This window comes from Sus scrofa, chromosome 2 (genome assembly GCF_054392235.1).
Source record: "Sus scrofa isolate SSC_HxYL_T2T_F1_AM1 chromosome 2, Sscrofa_HxYL_maternal_Yorkshire_Landrace_v2.0, whole genome shotgun sequence".
Taxonomy (NCBI): Eukaryota; Metazoa; Chordata; class Mammalia; order Artiodactyla; family Suidae; genus Sus; species Sus scrofa.
Genome location: NC_139384.1, coordinates 161,065,689 through 161,088,501, shown reverse-complemented (window position 1 = coordinate 161,088,501; position 22,813 = coordinate 161,065,689). Strand labels below are relative to the sequence as shown.

Genomic DNA, 22,813 nt, shown 5'->3' with positions numbered 1-22,813 from the left:
AACGGATGCGAGGTCTCCGAAGCTGGGGCCCACATTTGCCCCTACAGAGACAGGCTGGGCGTAGCCCCTGGCAGGTACCTGCTGCAGGCGGCCCCTGATGTCTGAGGCACAGAGCTGGAGCACATGCAAATAGGAGGCCTCGGTGTCGACGAGCTCCCTGACGGCCAGCCTCTGATGGAGCAGGGATCTGTCCTCAGAGACCAGACCTTCCCCGTCTGGACTCCCCGTCCGGGAGGACAGCTCGTCATCCGCAGGCTCGGCCATGTCAGCAGGTTCTGCGAAAGAGAAACACAACCCAACTCACTTCCGGGAGCTCTACTGGGACATGCTGTCTCTAATCCAAAGACTTCAAGTGGCCTAAAGCATCTCCAGCTGCCTACAGTCAAGATGAACTGCGTACTCGCTTTCGTGGGCTTATCTGAACCACCTTAGAAGGCAGAACGCAGTGCAGCTAACTGTGACTTAAAATCCACTTCCCAGGATTCAGACAATGTGCTTGCCCCGCTTTCCTTCCGCTCTTCCCCCCCCCGGCTCCTGACCACATTTCTCCACCTGGCCCAGCCGCGTCTCTCTTACCCCCCCCTCCTCTGAGCAGCCCCCTCCCTCCACTACCCCACTGAGGCTCCACTACCTCCACCTGGATTATCTCCACAGCCTCCGGGGTCATTTTTTCAAGTGCGAATCCCTTTCCCACCTGCTGCCACCCACGCCCCTTCATCCTGGCTACGCTTCCAGTTTAAACTTCCTGAAACAAAGCCTGGGATGTGGGTGTCCTCTGCTGGAGGCCGCGACGCTCCCTGCTGCTCTGGGGTCTACCTCCAACCTTATTTTCCACTTTCCTGAGGCAGTTATGTGCTTTTCTCCACACCTGCACGGTCATTTCCCGACTCCGTGCTTTCGTGCCTGCTGTGCCCCTCCCAAATCTCTGTCCTCCGACACTCCTCCCTAAGGGCTTTCCTGATCCTTCCAGCCAGACGTACTTTTCTCCTTTATCTCTAAGTTTAAAAAGTACAAACGGCAATACAAGGAAAAAACCCTACTACCGAAGACCTAGAAATGCCAGATCAGCTGCAGCACACCTGTTTCACTGCATGGCAGGACTTGCAAGAGAGGGAAGGCAATCAGCACAGGTCCCCAAACAGGGCTTGAAAACCAGAGCAAGAGCGCCAAGTTGATGCAGCTGTGGCCAAAGCAGACTGGGTGGGCAGGGAAGAAGGCACTGCCAAGCTCAGTAAACCCGACCTGGGTGTTAGTGCTGAGGCAAAGGCAGGGGACAAGCTCCTTTCCAGAACTAGGATCCTTCAAGCACGCCAGTGAAACGCCAGATCTGGACCCACGGCACCACCAGGGAACGCGAAGACCTGTATCGTTTTGTAAAGCACCAGGCAGAACTCACAAAAGTTAAAAATTCAGTCTCTGAAATTAAAAACTAAACAGGCAGCTTAAACATCTAGGAAAGAGGAGTTTCCTTCTGGTGCAGCAGGTTAAGGACCTGGTGCCATCACTGCAGCAGCCCAGGTCGCTGCTGTGGCGTGGGTTCCATCCCTGGGCAGGGAAATTTCACACGCTGTGGACACAGCTTCCCCCCAAAAAATTAGGAAAGAGAAATAGTAAAGGGGAAGGAGTTCCCCTCATGGCGCAGCGGAAACCAACCCGCCTAGGAACCACGAGGTTGCGGGTTCGATCCCCGGCCTCGCTCAGTGGGTTAAGGATCCAGCATTGCTGTGAGCTGTGGTGTAGGTCGCAGACTCGGCTCAGATCTGGCGTTGCTCTGGCGTAGGCCAGCAGCTACAGCTCCAATTAGACCCCTAGCCTGGAAACCTCCATATGCCGTGGGTGCGGCCCTAAAAAGACAAAAGACAAAAAGAAAAGGTAAAGGGGAAGATAAGATATGAAGAAGTTATCCCGACTTTTAAAAAGAAAGAGAAAACCTGGAGTTCCCTGGTGGCCTAGCAGTTAGGGCTCTGGGATTGTTACTGCTGTGTCTCAGATCACTGCTGCTGTGCAGGTTTGATCCCTGGCCTGAAAACTTCCACAGGCCACAGGAGTAGAGAAAAAAAGAAAAAGAAAAATCATGGAAAATATACAAGAGCATTAAGGGATCTGGATACTGAAATAAGAAGGTCATGTATCAGAGTCTCCTTTGTGGCGCAGCAGAAACAAATCCAACTAGTACCCATGAGAACTCGGGTTGATCCCCAGCCTCGCTCAGTGGGTCAGGGATCCAGTGTTGCCGTGAGCTGTGGCGCAGGTCGCAGACGCGGCTTGGATCTGGCGTTGCTGTGACTGGGGTGGAGGCCGGCGGCTGCAGCTCTGATTGGACCCCTAGCCTGGGAACCTCCCTATGCCGTGGGTGTGACCATTAAAAAAAAGGAAAGTCGTGTATCCAATCTGTGTTCCAAAAGACAGAAAAAGGTGAGCAGAGGCGATATATGAAGAGCTGCCTAAACCACTCTTAGCCTTTTTGTCCATATACATTTTAGAATCGTTGTATGATGTTCCAGTTTTTTTAAAGCAAACCCCAAATCCCCAAACCCTGTTGAGAGTTTTGCTGAGATGTGTGGTGAGTAGGTTTGGGTCAATTTCTGTCTTTATGACGTTGACCCTTCCTATCCATGAACATTACCGTATCTTTACTTGTGACCAGCTTTTTTTATTTGGCCATACCCCCAGCATGTGGAAGTTCCTGGGCCAGGGGTCAAATCCACACCACAGCAGGGACCCACACTGCTGCAGTGACAACGCCAGAGCCTTAACTCACCGCACCACGAGAGAACGCCTGTGACTAGTTCTTAAGTGTCCTTGAATAAAATTTTATAATCTCCTTCATAAAGATCTTGCACATGGAGCTCCCTCTGTGGTGCAGCAGCAGGTTCAGATCTGGCATTGTCTTGTGGTGGCGCAGGTTTGACCCCGGCCCACGCAGGGGATTAAGGATGTGGTCACAGCTGTGGCTTAGACTCTATCCCTGGCCCGGGAATGCTTCCACGAGCCATGGATGTGGCAAAGAAACAATCTCATACATCTTTATTTATTTATTTGTTTGCTTTTAATTTATTTTTTGTCTTTTTAGGGCCACACCTGTGGCATATCGAAGTTCCCAGGCTAGGGGTCGAATTGGAGCTGTAGCAGCCGGCCTCCACCCCAGCACAGCAGCGCGCGATCCTTAACCCACTGAGCGAGGTCAGGGATCGACCCTGTTTCCTCATGGATGCTGGTCAGGTTTGTTTCCCCTGAGCTGCGATGGGAACGCCCTAGCTTTTTTTTTTATTTTTTTTTTCTTTTCTCCCTATCTTTTTTAAAATTAAGATATTTAGAATGAAATTATGTATTATTACACTATTAAACCTTTCATTATGCTGCTGTTTTTCCTTAAACTGTGCTCTTAACATTGTTGGTACATATGGGAATATTATTCATTTATTTACTATGTATGTTTTGGCTGTGCCTGCAGCACATGGAAATCCCTGGGCCAGGGACTGAACCTGAGCCACAGCAGTGACAACGCCAAATGCTTGACCACTAAGCTACCAGGGAACGCTGGAATATGACTTATTTTTGAGTAATGATCTCCAGGAAAATTGAGGCATTCTCATTTGTTCTTACATTGGATGTTCACTCCAACGCTATAAAAGCGTATAATTTGAAGAGATGGATAGTTCTACATGTGTGGTGAGAAAGAGCAACAGTTAATTCTATAATGTGTGTTCTGAAAAGCAGCCTGTCCTCTTCTCTCTCCCGCTCCAGCCACTATCAGGCAATTCCTTCTGTCATTTTCAGCTGATTACTTTAAAGCATGTACCGCTCCTTCTTGAGCTTTCAGCTTGGGCAGTGCTCTTCAATCTCTGCTCTGGAAGATGAGGTTTCAGCGCCTTCCCACTCCCTCTCCATCACCCTATCCTCTCGGCGCATAATATGAATTAGATCGCCGGCATGATGACATGTGTAGATTATAGTTATAACTAAATTAAATAGTGACATACAATTCCTCTTATTTTTTCTGCACAATTTCTTGGGGATTTTTTTTTTTTTAAGGGCCGCACCTGTGGCATATGGAGGTTCCCAGACTAGGGGTCAAATTGAAGCTAGAGCTGCTTGCCTACGCCACAGCCACAGCAATACCAGTTCCAAGCCACGTCTGTGACCTACACCGTAGTTCACGGCAGTGCCAGATCCTTAACCTCACTGAGTGAGGTCAGGGATCAAACCCACAACCGCATGGTTCCTAGTCAGATTTGTTTCCGCTGTGCCACGACGGGAACTCCGTGCACAATTTTTTGTTACAAAAATTTTTATAACAGTTGTTTTATTTTTGGTTCTTAGTTTTGTATATATTATCCATGTGATTATGCCTAAATAAGCACCGTATTCTCTACCAATCCAATAACTCTGTTCTCAAGACATTCTCCTGCTCTTATTTGCTGTCTGCCTACAGCCAACAGTCAGATTTAGGGTTTCCGTTCTCCTGTCTTGGGGGTTCCTGAGCCTCTGTCACATAGGAAGTTACCATAAGGTAGGGGACCTGACCGATCAGATACAAAGATCTATTTGAAGTCATAGTAATTTAAAAGTATGATATTGACACAGGGGCAAAGAGATCAGTGGGGCAGATTAATGAGCCCAGAAACAGGTCATAGTCAATGTGGAAACTTGACATATGCCACACGTCATTGTAAGGCACTGAGAGAAGGACGGCCCGGGGGACAACTGGCCTCCCTACAAAAAAAGAAAGAGGAGTTCCCCCATGGCTCAGCAGGTTAGGATCTGGCACTGTCACTGCTGCAGCTCTGGTTACAGCTGTGGTGAAGGTTTAATTCCTGGCCCAGGAACTTCCACATGCCATGGGGGTGGCCAAAACATAAAATAAAATAAGCAAATGCAATCCCACATATGTAAACAAATGTAATCCCACATCACACCCCAAATAAACTCCAGATGGATTAAAGACCTAAATGTTAAGTGTGAAGCTAAATTCTTAGAAGAAAACAGGAAAATATTTTTATACTCTCCAGATGGGAAGGATTTTTTCAACAGGACATAAAATGTACAAATCCCAAAAGAAAAGACTGATAAATCTGACTACAATAATACTGAGATGTTCTGTTCATAAACAGTTCTAGGAGTTCCCTTATGGTACAGCAGGTTAAGGATCCAGCATTGTCACCGCAGGGCTCAGGCCACTGCTGTGGTGCAGGTTTGATCCCGGCCCAGGAGCTTCCACAGGCTGTGGGTGGGGCCAAAAATTTAAAAAAAAGAATGTATGTAAATCATACACTATGTGTTTTTGAATCATATCATATGCAACCTTTTGAGACTGGCTTTACTCAACCAGCATAAACCCTGGGGATTCACGTAAGCTGTTGTGTGTTACCAACGGTTCCTTCCTTTTTATTGCTGAGTATCTGAGATGTTTTATTTGTTTTCAACAAACTGAAGCAAGGAGTTCCGTCATGGTGCAGTGGTTAACAAATCTGACTAGGAACCACGAGGTTGTGGGTTCGATCCCTGGCCTTGCTCAGGGGGTTAAGGATCCAGTGTTGCCGTGAGCTGCAGTGTAGGTTGCAGACACAGCTCGGATCTTGCATTGCTGTGGCTCTGGCATAAGCCAGCAGCAAAAACTCTAATTAGACCCCTAGCCTGGGAACCTCCATATGCGGCGGGAGCAGCCCTAGAAAAGACAAAAAGACAAAAAAAAAAAAAAAAAAAAAAAAAAAAAGGAGTTCCCGTCGTGGCGCAGTGGTTAACGAATCCGACTAGGAACCATGAGGTTGCGGGTTCGGTCCCTGCCCTTGCTCAGTGGGTGAACGATCCGGCGTTGCCGTGAGCTGTGGTGTAGGTTGCAGACGCGGCTCGGATCCCGCGTTGCTGTGGCTCTGGCGTAGGCCGGTGGCTACAGCTCCGATAAGACCCCTAGCCTGGGAACCTCCATATGCCGCAGAAGCGGCCCAAGAGATAGCAACAACAACAACAACAAAAGACAAAAAAAAAAAAAGACAAAAAAAAAAAAAACTAAAGCAAATATGGTAAAAATGTTAAAACTAAACAAGGTGGGGGAGTAAGAACATGGGTACTCGTTTTGTTCTTTATTCTTTTCTGGACTGCTAAAATATTTTCTAATAGTGATTGACTGATTGGCTATGCCCATGGCATGCAAAGTTCCCAGGCCAACAATCAAATCTCTGTCACGGCAGGGACACGAGTCGCTACGGTGACAATGCCACGCCAGATCCCGAACCCACGGCACCAGAGGAGAACTCCAAGATACATCCTAACATTAAAAGTGGCACACACCCCTCCAGCCTCGTACCCGAGATATTACAGCTAAGCCTCGTGTTCCTCTCACTACGCTCTTGGAGACAAGAGGAGCGTCCATCCACTGCGTCCTCCTGTCTGTCTCGCACAGCTAACACACACGCGCACACACACACGCACACACTCGAATGTGTATTTGCATATCTAAAGAGCCTTTTTTTCTTTAGGGCTGCACTTGCAGCATGTGGAAGTTCCCAGGCTAAGTAAGGGTTGAATCAGAGCTGTAGCTGCTGGCCTACACCACAGCCACAACCGCACCAGATTCAAGCCGCATCTGCAACCTACACCGCAGCCCACAGCAACGCTGAATCCTTTAACCCACTAAGTAAGGCCAGGGATCGAACTTACATCCTCATGGACACCAGGTGGGTTCTTAACCCACTGAACCACAACGGGAACTCCCTCAATAGTCCTTTTCTATGTATTAGCAGCAGGAGTTTCTGTCCTGGGCCATAAGTATTCGCCTATGGCTCAGAGAGTACGTATAGGAGTTTGGGGAGAACACAGCTGTTCAGGAGACAGAAGGCCCAGAGGATGCTGGAACACGCCTGCCTGACACACAGCTCTGGTCCTGCTCCTGAATGCTGCCTCCGGCCTGCGGACGCACCCCCGGCCTGAGGTGCTGGCATTCGTCACCCAGGGCACAGCTTCTCTCGGAAGATTCCCAGGAGGCTTTCAGGAGAGCTACTCAGGTTCCACTCATCACAACTGTTGCTAAATAAACACAAAGCATAAGTAATACTTTACAGAGAACCGCTAAATATTTAAAATGGCACTTAGGTTAACGGCAATCGAGACCTCTAAGCAGGCCCGGGCAGAACCTTTCTGCAGCAGCATTTTGTCATTTTCTTAGTTTATAGCCCACCTAATGGAAAAAAGCACACTATTTCCTTAAAAATATTACATATCATTCGGCGATGAAAAAGAATACAGTACTGACCTACGCTTATCTTGAAAACATTACGGTAAATGAAAGAAGTGAGCCACAAAGGACCACATGTTTTATGCTTCTATTCATGTGAAATGTCCAGAATAGGCAAGTCTACAGAAACACAAAGCCGATTCAGTTTCCAGGGCTGAAGGAATAATGGTCTGGGGTATGGTGGCTGGGTTTCTTTTGGAGACGGTAGAATGTTCCAAATTTATTGTGGTGATGGGTGCACAACTCAGTGAATACGCTAAAAACCACTGATTTGTACTTTTTTTTTTAGGGCCACACCTGCAACATATGCAAGTTCCCAGGCTAGGGGTTGAACTAGAGATGCAGCTGCTGGCCTATACCACAGCCACAGCAACGCAAGACCAGAGCCACATCTGTGGCCTACACCACAGCTCACCACAGATCTCTTAACCCACTGAGTGAGGCCAGGGATTGAACCCTAAAACTAGTCAGATTCACTTTCACTAAGCCACAACCTGAACTGCCAGTATGTATCCCCCCGCCCCCTTCTTTCTGGTCTTTTTGTCTTTTTAGGGCCACACTCACGGCATACTGGAGGTTCCCAGGCTAGGAGTCCAATCAGAGCTGTAGCCGCCGGCCTACACCAGAGCCAAGGCAATGAGGGACCCGAACTGTGTCTGCAACCTACACCACAGCTCACAGCAATGCCAGATCCTTAACCCACTGAGCAAGGCCAGGGATCGAACCCAAACCTCATGGTTCCTCGTCAGATTCATTAACCACCGAGCCATGACGGGAACTCCCCCAATATGTACACTTTAAATGGATGAATTTCACAGGGAACAATGTTCAATATCCTGAGATAAGTCATAAAGGAAAATTAATAATTTAAAAGAATGTATACACAGGAGTTCCTACTGTGGTACAGTGGAAACAAATCCAGTATCCACGAAGACGCGGGTTCGATCCCTGGCCTCGCCCAGTGGGTTGGAGATCTGGCCAGTTGCCATGAGCTGTGGTGTAGGTCTCAGATGTGCCTCGGATCCCACACTGCTATGTCTGTGGCTGTGGTGTAGGCCGGCAGTTGTAGCTCCAATTCAACTCCTAGCCTGGGAACTTCCATATGCCGCAGGTATGGACCTAAAAAGAAAAAAGAAAGAATGTATATATATGTATAAATGAATCACTTTGCTGTACACTATGCATTAACACACCATTGTAACTCAATGGCACTCCAATAAAATATATATTTAACAGGAGTGCCCTGGTGGGCCACCAGGTTAAGGATGCAGCATTGCATTGTCACTGCTGTGGCCCAGGTTTGATCCCTGGCCTGAGGAACTTATGCATGCCACGGGACCAGCCAAAAACAAAGACAAGAAACAAACACGAGTTTTTTCAAAAAGGTGAAAAATACAGGCTGGATTAATTATACGAGATGAATTACCTCTCAATAACGCTGTTGCCTGGAAGATCTTACCGAACGTGAAATGCTGGTCAGGAGGCGGAGCAACTGCATCTCCCACACGTCGCTGATGGGAACGTAAAACGGCGCAGCTCCTCTGGAAAATCGCGCGTGTGTCTCTGTCACAACCGAACGCACGCTCGCCAGCAATCACACCCGGGGCAGAAGTTCCAGAGGAAGAAAACGTATGTCTCTACAAACACTGTCTACGAATGTCCATGAAAGCTCTATTCGTAATAACTAAAACTGAAAACAATCAATCACAGGGCTGCTGCTCCTTCTGTTGGCCACACTGGCGGCACGTTTAAGTTCCCCAGGCCAGGGATCGAACCCGAGCCACGGCAGTAACCTGAGCCATAGCAGTGACAACGCTCCGTCCTTAACCACTAGGCCACCGAGGAACTTCCAAACGTTGTTTTAATAGATGTTCCGTTTTTTAAAAAAGCGGCATATTCAATACCACGGAATACTCCGAAATAAAAAAGTGTGAACTACGGACACACTGTCACAACGGGATGGTTCCTCAGGGGGCCGCGCTGCCTGAAAGAAAACAACCTGAAAACAACCTATGTGATTCTACTTACAGAACATCCAAAATTACAGACAGAACTGATTTCCGGTCCCTTGAGGAGGGAGGAGGGAGGAGGGCAGGTGAGAGACTGCGAAGGAACAGCACCAGAGAATTTCCTGGTGACAGATCTGTACTGTCCCGGGGGGGGGGGCGGTTACAGAAGTCTACAGTGTGATAAGAGGACATGCGACCATCGCACGCGTGTCTCCTGCCAATGCCAGTCTCCTGGTTTGGATACTGTGCAATATTCAAATGAGAGGTAGCCACCGGAGGAACTTGACAAAGGTGCACTTAACCTCTCTGTACTATCTCTGCAACTTCATGCTGACCTATTATTTTTTCAGAATTAAAAGTTAAAACAAAGTATTAGACAGCTTAAGTTAGCCTCCATCTTTGCAACACTCTCTGGACAAACACAGCTTAAAAGCCTGAACAAGCAGCCTGGGTGCCTCTGTTCCATTTCCTGGTCCTGTCTGATAAGGAGTCTGGTCATGGAGAAAACATTCGGGAAAATATGCCTTTCAATATAGCAAAGTTCATGCTCAGTCCTGAGACCGCATTAATGCCCTGTGACAGGCCAATAAGAACTCAAATCAGCAGTTCCAACTGTGATGCAGTGGAAACAAATCCGACTAGTATCCATGAGGATGCAGGTTCGATCCCTGGCCTTGCTCAGTGGGTTAAGGATCCCGCGTTGCCTTGAGCTGTGGTGTAGGTCGCAGATGCTGTGGCTCTGGCGTAGGCTGGCGGCTACAGCTCTGATTAGACCCCTAGCCTGGGAACCTCCGTATGCCACGGGCGTGGCCCTAGGAAAGACAAATAATGATACTAAAATAAAATAGCTGGTTATTTGCTCTAAGTTTCATTCCACTAAAAGCAGAGGACTAAGTCAGTGTTATGGACATCCGGATCATTTCGTCCCTTTTAGGACAGAAGTGACAAGGGAAGTGACACTTGGAACCTAATTCCGACCAAGCAGAAGAAGCGAACGGAGAGATGGAAGTAAGCAGATCCCAGGGGAAAGTGAAATCACCCTAAGTTCTTCCAGCAGGTAAAATGTCGCCGCAACAGCACAGGAACACCCATTAACCTCCCATCCCAGGTTATATTTAAACATCTAAGAAAAGAATGGAAAAAAAAAAAAAAAAGGGAGGTAAAACCTCTGGTGTGAGACTCAAGGGATTCGAGTTCATGAAAGACTGATAAAAAAGAAGTTAAACATCATGGCAGCAAAAGACCCTACTGAAGAATACAGGCGGGGAGATAAACAGAGAAACGAGAGTGGCCATACAGAGCTCCTGACTCATGAGCTTCGTTTCTATGCACAAGGGTCAGAGGGTCCTGTACACAGAGTTTTCAGAACTTTAAAATACAGAAGGATCTGAGACTAACAAAATGGTTTTTTTGTTTTTGTCTTTTCTGGAGCCGCACCCGTGGCACATGGAGGTTCCCAGGCTAGGGTCCAATCGGAGCTGTAGCCGCTGGCCCACACCAGAGCCACAGCAACGCAGGATCCGAGCCTCATCTGCAACCTACACCACAGCTCACGGCAACGCCGGATCCTTAACCCACCAAACCCGAAACCTCATGGTTCCTAGTCGGATTCGTTAACCACTGCGCCACGACGGGAACTCCGAAATTAACAACATTGTAAGCATAACCTCCAAAGCTCTGCCCCTACTAGGAATGCCAACTAAATTTTAAGATTCAGGTTCAGAAAAAATAAGAAGTAGGCCCATTATTTAAAGGCTTTGCTTTCCTGTTAGCCCTAAAGAGTGACTGCAGGGGGGCACTGTGAAGCTTAGGAGCCCGGACCCTGGAACAAGAAAACTTGACTTCAAATCCAGATCAATCAGCTGGCTTTCCTGGGTAATTACATAATCTTCCTTATAGGATTGTTATAAGATTTGATAAGATAATCCACGTAAAATGCCCAGGGAATGTCCAATAATCAGTAAGCTTTCAACAGCAGTAGCTGTTGCCTTTGCTACTATTGTTGTCAAGCTGGAAAGAGCAGCACGACCGTGGAGCAGAGGGATGAAGTTATCTAAGGACACCTGACCGATCACATTTCAAGCAGATGGTGAGAAGGGCCAACCATGACGGTAATAAGTAATGAGAGCTACATAGCAGAGCCTGACAGCCCAGCTAATACCAAGGCAAAGGAGCTGAGATGGAAAGACTGTGAGACCAGGCCCTGCTGGTACGACTCGGTTCACACGGAGACTGACTCCCTTTGGATTTTTTTTTTTTTTTAAATAGGAGCTAACACATTTTCATTCCCACCCCACTGTGGCATAAACCACTCTGAGCTGACTGAACAGATGGTCCATCAGCCCTTGGGGAGGGAAAGAGAGGTCACTGGGAGGCAGGGCAGGTCAACAACAGCCAAAAAGACAGGTCAGGACAGCTGAACCTCATTCCTCAATGAAAGTCGGCGAGATGGGCAGATCAAAGGAATACCACAGGCTAGTGTAACCGGACTAGGACGGTATTAAGGGGCTCTCGTGACATCCTTACGAGTAAGGAGCACCGTGTGGCAGTGGAATAAGATGGGCTGATGGAGGCTGGGGGAGGAGGGAGGCAACAGGACAGGAATATGGACTACCGACTGATAAAATACTGAATCCAAAGGGCGTTGCTTGGGGTCAATCTCTGGGATCCGCCCCGATTTATTTATTTTTTTTTTTGCTATTTCTTGGGCTGCTCCCGCGGCATATGGAGTTTGCCAGGCTAGGGGTCTAATCGGAGCTGTAGCTGCCAGCCTACGCCAGAGCCACGGCAACGCGGGATCCGAGCCGCGTCTGCGACCTACACCACAGCTCACGGCAATGCCGGATCGTTAACCCACTGAGCAAGGGCAGGGACCGAACCCGCAACCTCATGGTTCCTAGTCGGATTCGTTAACCACTGCGCCACGACAGGAACTCTAAGAGCATGTTTCTTATCTTTATCAATGCAGCACCTAGCATCTACTGTAGACCTAGCACATTACAGGTGCTCAATTAACTGAATGAATGAATGCATGACATGGGGAACACTGGCAGAATACTGATCAAATTGCCAATGACACTATTACAAGTGGAGTTAGACACACAACTCTTGGAAGTCAGCACAAAGTCTGAAGTCAAGTAAGAGACAGAAACTCCCCTTGAATTTTATACGATTGGAACTATACAGTATGTACACTTTTTTGTCTGGCTTCTTTCTTTCAATAAAATTATTTTGAGACCCATCCATCCTAGCATGTTATCAATAGTTCATTACTTTTCATTGCTGAGTAGTATTACATTATATAAATATACCAGTTCATTTATCTAGGCACTGGATAAAAAAAAAAAATAGTTGCTTCCTATTTTTCTATTACAATAAAGCTGGACCTAGGAATACAATGTCTAGATCACAAGATAGGTATACATTTAACTTTTAAAGAAAATGCTAAACTTTTAAAAAAGGGCTGTACCATTTTACATTCTCGTCTACCCTGTATGAGAGACCCACAACCTCATCAACACCTGGTGTAGCCAGTCTTCGGATAAAGTGTTATCTGCTTGTGGTTTTGATGGGCACTTTCCCCAATCATCTTGACATCTTTTTCGAGTGCTTATCTGACACCAATATACTTTATTCGGACATCATGGGTTTTTTCCTTTGCTTGTTTAAATTAAAAAAAGAGGTTCTGGAGTTCCCATCGTGGCGCAGTGGTTAACGAATCTCACTAGGAACCATGAGGTTGCGGGTTCGGTCCCTGCCCTCGCTCAGTGGGTTAACGATCCGGCGTTGCCGTGAGCTGTGGTATAGGTTGCAGACGTGGCTCGGATCCCGCGTTGCTGTGGCTCTGGTGTGGGCCGGTGCCTGCAGCTCCGATTCAACCCCTAGCCTGGGAACCTCCATACGCCGCGGGAGCGGCCCTAAAAGAGGCAAAAAGACCAAAAAAAAAAAAAAAAACTAGACAAACAATGTGGAAATTTATAAGTAATCAACAGTCCCCCAGGCTCCAATACACACATAGGCAACCAGAGTAACTAGGAGCACTTACTAGGCACGCAAATTCTTGCCCCCGCTCCTGAAGACTCTGATTCGGAGGTCGCGGATGGGGCACTTGGACAAGACCCTAGATAATTCTGATACAAGGAGTCTACAGATCATTTCTCGAGAAAGTCTGCTCTTACTCTTTTTTTTTTTGTTCTTTTTCAGCCACATATGCGGCATATGGAAGCTTCCAGATCAGGAATCGAACCCCAGCTAGAGCAGGGAGCTGCACCACAGCTGCACAACGCTGAATCCTTAACTCACTGGGCTAGGCCGGGAATCGAACTGGCACCTCCACAGAGACCAGCCAGATCATTCGTCCACCGCCCCACAGAGGGAACTCGGGTCTACGCTTACTTTGTCCTACTAAGTAGGAATGAAGACAGTGAGTCTAGAGGAGCAGACACGTGGAAGTGGTGCACGGATTGCCTTCAAACGAAGAAAAGCCTTTGCCTGACCAAATGGGTGTGGGTTCTATGCTGTCTCATGGAGCACCAAGAGTTTGGAACCTAAATTTCAAATTAAAACAAAACATTCCAATAGCGCTACTGTGAAACAACATGAAGCAACAGAGCCAGCAAGGTAAGGAATCTGCCAAAGTCATCAAGGTTGCAGAAGGACTTCCTTGGGTTGAGAAATGACCGGGGGGGGGGGGGGAGGTAAAAAGAGAGCAAGAGACATTCCAGACATACGCGTCCCCTCCCTCCCTCCCTCTCTCTGAGGAAAAACTGCCCGTTATAAACACACAGGAGGAATGTAACCACCAGACAGGTAGTGTGTGTCTTCACCCAAATTAAATAGCAGCTATTTGCCCTGAGCCATACTCCCCTGGCTCTATTTGCAAGGCCTAAAATGGCAGAACAAGGAGACCACACAGCATTTGGTAGGGGCAGCTTTCTTTTGTTTTTTATGGATAAGTAGGCCTGTCCTCACATTTTTGGACCCATAGGTTTTAAAGATCTTAAGCCTGTCAATAGCAAACAGGCTTTGAACAATCAAGCTCAACAAATGTCGTTTTGCTTGCTACAGCACCTAGACAACTCCCCACCATAACATCGGTTAAACAAAAAGCCATTTATCTGTTCCAGAGCAGAAATCAACCCAGGCACTGTTTACCACAGCAAGCTGCTGATGCAAGAGGGATGTGAGCAAACTGCCAAGTGACTCCTGTACCCTGGCAGAAACTCAGCTGAGCCTCCACTGCTGGGCAAGATTTGGGCGTGCCCATGTTCTCACATATGTCCTCTCTCCTCTTCCTTAAAAGCTATACAGGTGCTGGCTGCATTCGAAAGGAGCAAGTGAGGCCCAGTAAACAGTCCTTGCTAAAGCATCTGTAGTTTCTACTTTTAGCATTTGACCTTGGCTGCTATGCATTATTCTGAGTAAGAGTACTTGGGCACAAACGGTTAAGGATCCGACATTGTCACTACAGCAGCTTGGGGCACTGCCGTGGTGTGGGTTCTATCTCTGGTCCAGGAAACTTTCATATGTTGTGGGTGTGGCCAAAATAAAAATCAGTACAGTCTTACTTAGCTTACTATCACCAAGGTATGTGCTGCTGTTTGTACATCATAATAGCATTGACTTTATATGTGCACGGTTTTAATTTTTTAATTTCATTGTCCTTTATTTTGTACACAGCCCGACTTCCCCCAGGTCATCACTCTTTAATGGCACAGCTTTGACCAACTGGCTTGTGTGGACCAGCCTTTTTACTGAGCGTCCACTACATGCCAGGCACCGGGCTCAGCATTCACTTGTAGTCTGACAATACCGTGAAAGATGAAGCGGACAGTGTTAGCTCCAGTTTACAAAGAAAATGGGGCCTTGAAGAGGTTAAACTACGCGTCCAAGATCAGGCAGCTAGGGAGCCTAAGGCCGCTCTCTGAACTCAAAGCAGAACTCACTCCTTCACCAGGTGCCTCCTTCTAAAGAAGCAAAAAAACGGGGAGTTCCTGTTGTGGTGCAGCAGAAATGAATCTGACTAGTATCCATGAGGATGAAGGTTTGATTCCCAGCCTTGCTCAGTGGGTTAAGGATCTGGAGTCACTGTGAGCTGTGGCATAGGTAGCAGACATGGCTCGGATCCTATGCTGCTGTGGGTGTGATGTAGGCTGGCAGCTGTAGCCCCAATCTGGACCCCTAGCTTGGGAACTTCCATATGCTGCAGGTGTGGCCCTAAAAAATAACAACAACAACAAAAACAAACAACAACAACAACAACAAAGAAGCCAAAAAATTGCTCTAAAGAGATCCCTGGTGGCTCAGGGGGTTAAGGACCAGTGTCGTCACTACAGTGGTTTTGCTTACTGCAATGGCACTGATTCCGTCCTGGCCCAGGCACTTCCGCATGCTCGGATGCCAGAAAGACACAAAAAACAAAAACTGCTCTGAAACAGCGCAGCCTGAGTGCCCACAGCAGTCGTGCCTTACAGCAGGAATGCTTCACGCAGCTGTCCAATCTGAAACTGTGTGCAAGGGTATGTGTGAACCCTGGGGAACAGGACCCAGATTTTTAAGACGTCAGTGACCCCAAGGTTAAGAGCCAGAGCCTGGGCCAGCTACCAGCTCCCCCATTCTCCTTTAAGTTCCTGGCCATTGCTGTGTGGCGAGAACTGCAGCAGGAGCCGGAAGTTCTGGCTTCCAGCCCCAGCCTTGGCAGCACTTCTCCGAGGGCCCTTGGCCCAGGCAGCTCACCTACGGATCACAGACTTCCTTCTCTTCTCTCCTGCTCTTACCTGTCTATTTCTAATTACACCTATCTTGGCAAGAAAACTTTATTAACCATTGTTTGTGTTATTCCATTGTCTTAGCGCATGGGTTCTTCTTAAAAGCCATAACCAATCCTACACTGAAGGAGGGACGGATAGACAGACACGAGGAGTAGTAATTCGTTTTCAACAGGCCAGCTTAACTCCCTGGGCCTCAGTTTCCCACCTGTAAACTGACCCGCCGGGGTCAACTGGATCAGGTTGCTCGCATCCCCATTAGGCTCGGGACACAAAGCCAGCCTATGAGCAACCCGGATCCTGCGCGCTCCCACCGCCCTTTCCGGATCTGATCAAGCAGCTCTTTTCCCGCGCCCCTCCCTGGCCCCATCTGCGGGCCCCAAGCACCCGGGCAGACTCACCGCACGCGCAAAGTGCTGGCTCCTGCGGGGAGCTCGGCCGCCCCGGGGACTGCGCAGCCAGGGCAGGAGAGGCGCTGGGCTCCAGGACCCGCGCGGCGCTGCGGCCCGGGCGCTCTGTTCCCACGGAGGGCGCGGGCGGGCGCGGCTCTGCCCAGGCTGCGTACGTGCGTGCGCCGAGGAGGGGCGGCCCCGGCTCCCGCCTTTGTTAATTGTCCATCTGGAGGCAGGTTGTTTTGCTCTGCTCCCTGGAGTGGGCCCCAGCGGGGTGGCCTGGCGACTGCAGCGTTGCGCTTCTCACTCAGTCGCCTCTCCTCTGTCTGGCTAGTCGGCCCCATACAGGGAGCCGCACCTGTTTAGGCCACCCCCGTGGGACTGTGGGCCCCAGGATCACTGAGTATCTGTGCTCCTGCCCCAAACACTTTACTGCAGGCTTTTTTTTCCTAGTGCCGGCCGCCCAGGTTCCTGTCCTAGGTCTCCTAGGAGCCCTCTGCCAGGCTGAGATCACCGCGCCAGTCTCCTCCTTTGACTCCCAGCAGTGAGCAGGACACTGGCCCAGGCACCAGGTATGCAGCGGTCATCACCACCGACAAGGTCCCGGCCCCTTGGCGCCTGTCAGTGAACGCACACTTGAAAATAACCATTACTGTGAAAAGTACAGAAAGGTTCCCATCGGAGCAACCAAATCATGTTTGCAGAGTCATGAATGGACTCAATTAACTTTCTAAACCCTTCTAACTTTTATGCTTATTCGCATTCTGTGAACTTTACTATTAGTGATAGCAGTAGAAATACCGCTCACTCAGTGCCAGGTACCATTTACTTGTGATTTCTCATTTGTCTCATTTATAATTTCTCTAAGAGGTATATTTATTATCCTCATTTTAAAAAGAAAAACTGGGAGTTCCCATCGTGGCGCAGTGGTTAACGAATCCAACGAGGACCATGAGGTTGCGGGTTCGATCCCTGCCCTTGCTCAGTGGGTTAACCATCTGGCGTTGCCGTGAGCCGTGGTGTAGGTTGCAGACGCGGCTCGGATCCCGCATTGCTGTGGCTTTGGTGTAGGCCGGTGGCTACAGCTCCGATTTGACCCCTAGCCTGGGAACCTCCATATGCCACGGGAGTGGCCCAAGAAATGGCAAAAAGACAAAATAAAAATAAAAAAAGACAAAAAAAAAAAAAGAAAAAGAAAAACTGAGGCAACCCCCCCCCAAAAAAATGAGGCTAGAGAATTGAAAGAACTTGCCCACTGTCACACAGCTAAGTGACAGGACCAGTACTCAAATTCTGTCTGAGGCCTCAGGGCGCTTAGTCACCACTCCATAAAAATATAAAGACCAGAACGGTGCCGTATCTCCAATGTGACGGATGAAACTAGAAGAGGACGGGTGATTTTAGTGGAGAAGAGCAAAGTCGAGAGCTTTCTGAAAGAACTGTCCCTGCATCAGACGTCCCCGATCTGACCTCAGGCGCCACTAGCAGGGGGAGCGCTATAGGGAGACGAGCTGCAAATATAAGGAAGAACGGATCTAACAGCATTTCAGAAATGACATCGGTTGCTTGGAGAGCGAGCATCTTGTCACGAACAGTCAGCATTCAAGCAGAGGCTGACTGGGGATGTTTCAAAGAGTCATGCAAAGGTTAAGAGCTGGCGTGGGTGACCCCTACGTTCCTTCCTTGCTGCAGGAATTCTGAAGAGAATGTGAGTCCCAGCGCTGTGAACTGACTTGTCCACAGTCACTCAGGGAATGCAGACCCAAGCCCCAAACAGGTCTGACTTCTAGGGCAGACTTCCTGTTGGGGGGTGAGGGTCTTGTCCCAGGGGCCCGGGATCCTCTGCTCTACTTGACCTGCCATTGCTAATATGTGCCTTTCCTCCTTGCTTGTGTTTTCAGATACAGACGTCAGACCTCCCGGGCAAATTACTGGAATGCAGGGTCCGAGAGGTACCGGGATCCCCACTGCCCTGGAGTCCTATTTATGTGGTAATTGAAGGGAAAGGAGACAAGCTGACAGTATTTTCACTTGAGACCAATCTTCCTTCCTTCCCTCTTCCTTTTATGGCTGGACCTGCGGCACACGGATGTTCCCAGGCTAGGGGTGGAATCCGAGCTGCCGCTGAGGCCTACGCCACAGCCATGGCCACACTGGATCCATGAAACTGATGTGTCTTTGATTCTATTTTAGCATTCTGGCTTATCTTGAGTTAAATTTCTTTTTTCTTTTCTTTCTTTTTTTCCTTGAGTTAAATTTCTCATATATTGGCACTAATTCCCCATCTCTCATCTGGGTCACAAATACTTTGATGAGCAGCAATCTAGCTGTCAGCTTAGGAGGCATTCTCAGAGCTCTAGAGAGCGATGAGTTTGTTTTGACTGGAAACCTCTTGTAAAAGAATCCAGTTGCCTTTGGGATTGATTTCTAGAATATTTACAAAGAAATGAACATCATCTTGTCCCCAGTGATAGCATTTTAAAGATAAAAAGAGTTTCCCGGAGTTGCCATTGTGGCCAGTGGGGTAAGGACCTGACATAGTGTCTGTGAGGATACAAGTTCATTCCCTGGCCTTGGTCAGTGAGCTAAAGATCTGGAGGTGCCACAAGCTGTGGTGTAGGTCACAGATGCAGCTTGGATCTGCTGATGCCCTGGCTATGGCATAGGCCTGCTGCTGTGGCTGATTTGACCCATAGCCCAGGAATTTCCATATGCCACAGGTGTGGCCCTAAAAAAGAGTGAGTTTCCCTCACTTCTCCCCTCAACAGAGTGATCCATTTCTAAAATGTATCATTTTGTGTATTTTTAGGGGCGCATCAGACTCTTTTGGTTTGAACATTACCTAAAGACTATGCTCCAGCCAGCGTCTTCCAGTTGTACGCAATAAAAACTGATTTGGGTTAACAAGCAGAAAAGGAGTTCACTGAAAAAGTATTGAGGAGCTCAGAGAATCAACGGAAAGGCTAGAAAACCAGGCTAAGAGCATACAGGCAAGCACCAGTGGAAGCTGGGGGGCCCACAGAGGAAATCACAGCACAAGGATGCTGCTACAGGACACTGGCAAAGTCCTGGCGACTGGGTGCCATAGCTGACCCGGCTGCCATCACCACCATAATAAATTCTACACACTGCCTGCTTCCCTGCACCCTTGTCTCCAGAGTCACAATCCTGGAGGGATGGGCTAATCAGGCAACAATCAGGAGCAACTGATGCCAAGGTCTTCTGGCTTCCACGAGTGAGATGTATGGCCCTGCCTCACACAGTGACTTGTTCCCCAAACATAGAGACAATTCGGAGGCTGAGGAGCCAGGAGTATGACAAATGTCCACTAGACAGTCATCTTCTAACACTTTCTAAGCCAAAAAATGAAAGAATCAAAGAGTCTAATCTGTATAAAAGGCTTAACATAGCACCTGAGCTGAACTCTCAAAACTGGAAGAGGTGGCTATCGTACTTACTACTCAACGTTTTAAAACTTTTGCGGATCCGAGTACTGCATTATAGTGCCAGCGTTTTCCCTCCAAGCCTTTTACTCCTTATGGGAATCACAGTTGCAGAGCTGAGCAAAGAAAGTTGAGAAGAGGTACACGACGCAAAAGTGTACTTAGGGACAGTGCCACGAGCATAATAAATCCAGTTTAGTTTTCTAATAAATTTTTTAAAAGACTGCCTCTTTTCAAGTCTCAGTCTTAGAGCCTCCTTGCCTGCCTGCCTTTACTCCTCCCAAGTGCTTTATCTTAATAGCACTTCCATTCCTTGCCTAAAAAAAAAGGTCTCAGTCTTGGGATCGTATCTATTTTTTCATTTAATTCTGTGAAATTACTAATTTCTACAATAATAATAAAAATAGGTGCTACTCACTAAGTGCCTAATATATGCCAGAAATTTTTCATGGATTACTTTTAATCCTGACAATCATCCTATGTGATAGATATTATTTGCATTTTGCAGGTGAGGAAACTGAAGCCGAGAGATTAAGTAAGTAACCTGTCGAAGAGCACACAGCATGGGTGGCAAGTGCGCAGCCAAGTCTACTGCGACCCCACACTGTCTCTCACGTGGGTGCTTTCTCCAAAGATTCCCACCAACATCTTTTAAAAATTCCACTAAATCCAAGTGTATGTTTCTCAAATCATTTTTTCTATCTTGAGATATTATTAAATTATCAAAAAGACAGGTCAAGAAATTATTTGTTGCCAGGTCTTTGGCACAATTAAACTTTTATCAGATAACATGGTCGTGTGCTAACCTCATTACTAACACACAAACGTTCTTATAAACAAGAGCGACTGCTTTATTAAGTCCAAATTATAAAGCAGCTACTCTGCTAGCCAGCCCTAAAAGACAGGTACTACCATCTTCTTTTTACAAAAGAGAAATCAGAGATCTAGAGAGACTGAGAAACTTGCCAGGGGCCTCACTGCTAGAGGTGGCGGAACTAGGACTGCAGCGTCAGCAGTCTGACTCCAAAGCCTGCATTTCCTCCGGTGTATCATCCGCTCTGGGCCAGGCTGATCATTTGCACTGAGAACCACCACTCCTTCCCCTTTCTGGCTTCCAGTGGCTTCCCTGTGGGCACCTGGCCCTTGGTAGGAATAATAACCCTTCAAAGGACAGCGCTGTTTTCTCTTCCCTTGCAGGTTTTCCGGCTCCCTCTTCCTACAGGCAAGAACACAACCTCCCTACACAGACTCAGCCCCGAGTTCCAGAACATTCTCTTCTTTTTTGGCCCTGCGGCAAAGGGAAGTGCCCAGAGCAGGAATCAGACCTGAGCCACAGATGTGACCTACACCACAGCTGCAGCAGCGCCAGGTTCTTATCCCCCTGAGCCAGGCCAGGGGCCCGACCCCTGGACCATCCTGTTCTTAATTTGCACAAACATGTGGAGCCTTGGCTTTGAGGCTTAGGTGAGTCCCCCTAAGTCTCCTTGGCTGGAACGCCATCACTGATTGTGTGCCTTAGTTCCAGCCACTGGGTTTAACCCATTACCATCGTGGTTTGTTAGCCCCGCTTGGAGGGACTTGCTCTGCTCCTACCACACTCGTATTCGTCAGTACACCTTTGGGTCTAGAATCTAACTCGTCCAGAAGCTACAACGTCTATTGGAAGAAAAGACCAAGAGAACAAACCCTTCAAAAAGCTCTCCAGCAAGCAAACTTCTCCCTCATTGCCTAGAACAGTGTGTCCACACTAACCATACCTAATCTGAAATTGTTGGCGTAGACGGATGAAGACTCAACTCTGGGCCATTCCCTTTCTGAAGCATGTAGCCGTGTAGCCTTGACAAAGCTGGAGTCTTACTGGGAAAGAGGAAACATGAGGGCGAATACCTTGGGTAGGCAGCCAACAAAATCTGCTGCCGGAGAGAGAAAGCAATTCTACCGGGAGGTTGGAGGGCCAAAACAAGGTGATCCTTGCTGCTGAGTCTTTAAAGAGATTTCTCTCTCTCTCTCTCTTTTTTTTTTTTTTTGGCTGTGCTCAGGGCACGTGGAAGTTCCTGGACCAGGGACTGAACCCACGCCACAGCAGCCGCCTGAGCTACAATGACAACACCAGAACTTTATTCTGCTGGGCCACAAGAAAGGTCCTAAAAAGGGAATTCTTACCAAGCGGATGACATGCACAGGCATAACTGCAAAAGCATGATAACCTGCAACTACCTTCTGTTCTTCAGAAATTACAATCGCTTCACTGTAACTGGGGTGTGCAGTGGCAGACAGGGCTGGAAAGCGAGGCAGGCATGTATGCCATGCTAAGGAGGCAATGAGGGAGTCACTGAGGTGTGGGGACAGCATGATATTATTAGAATTTTCCAAAGATAATCTGCTCACAGAATGGAAAATGGATCCCAGAAGGATATGAGGCTGAAGGGTGGGAGACCAGGTGGAAAGCTGTTAGTTTTCACACAGGGGAGAGATGATAGGCTCTACGCTTGGCTGCAGTAATAGTGAAGCAGAGGAGGAGGGACGAGAAAAACGCTGGAGAGCTTTCTGCAGAATCTGCTGATCTACGGGATAGGAGCCTGGAAGGCCTATGCTGACTCTGAGACGCGTGCCAGCAGTCTTCATTAAAGAACAAGTATCCCAGAGAAGGATCAGGTTTGGAGCAGCGGTTTGGGGGAAAGCAATACAGCCAGTTAGGGACCAGCTGCCCCCTGTGCTTGTCCACGTGAAAGTGCCCAGGGGAAAGGTGGAGAGAAGTTGGGCCTGGCAGCGCAGGGTTGGGGCACTGGCGTATCTGCTGCACAGGAAACGCTGAGTGAGTGAGCTCACCCTGGGAAAGTAGCAAGGACGGAAAAAGAAAACGCTTCGGGACAAAGACCTGGTGAACACAGCCTGGAGGCAGGCAGCGAAGAGGCTGAAGAGAGTCAGATCAAATGTGGAGGAGAGCTGGCCTTTTACTCAGCTTCCT

At 48.2% G+C, this 22,813-nt stretch overlaps 1 protein-coding gene across 13 annotated transcripts in view; it reads right to left on the bottom strand.

Moving 5' to 3' along the window:
• The window catches only part of ARHGEF37 (Rho guanine nucleotide exchange factor 37), a 77,383-nt gene that overhangs the window by 42,457 nt on the left and 12,113 nt on the right, over window positions 1–22,813 (bottom strand). For 7 of the 13 annotated variants that reach the window (XR_014839158.1, XR_014839161.1, XR_014839160.1 and 4 more), the window contains exon 2: window positions 79–275. Coding sequence is in view for 3 of the 13 variants with exons in the window: in XM_085015116.1 (XP_084871242.1) it covers window positions 79–264 (186 nt within the window). In the remaining 10 variants the exon portion in view is untranslated. Of the gene's footprint in view, window positions 1–78; window positions 276–16,411; window positions 16,532–22,813 lie in introns of those variants that run through there. The other 6 variants (XR_014839159.1, XR_014839162.1, XR_014839163.1 and 3 more) reach the window with 1 other exon arrangement.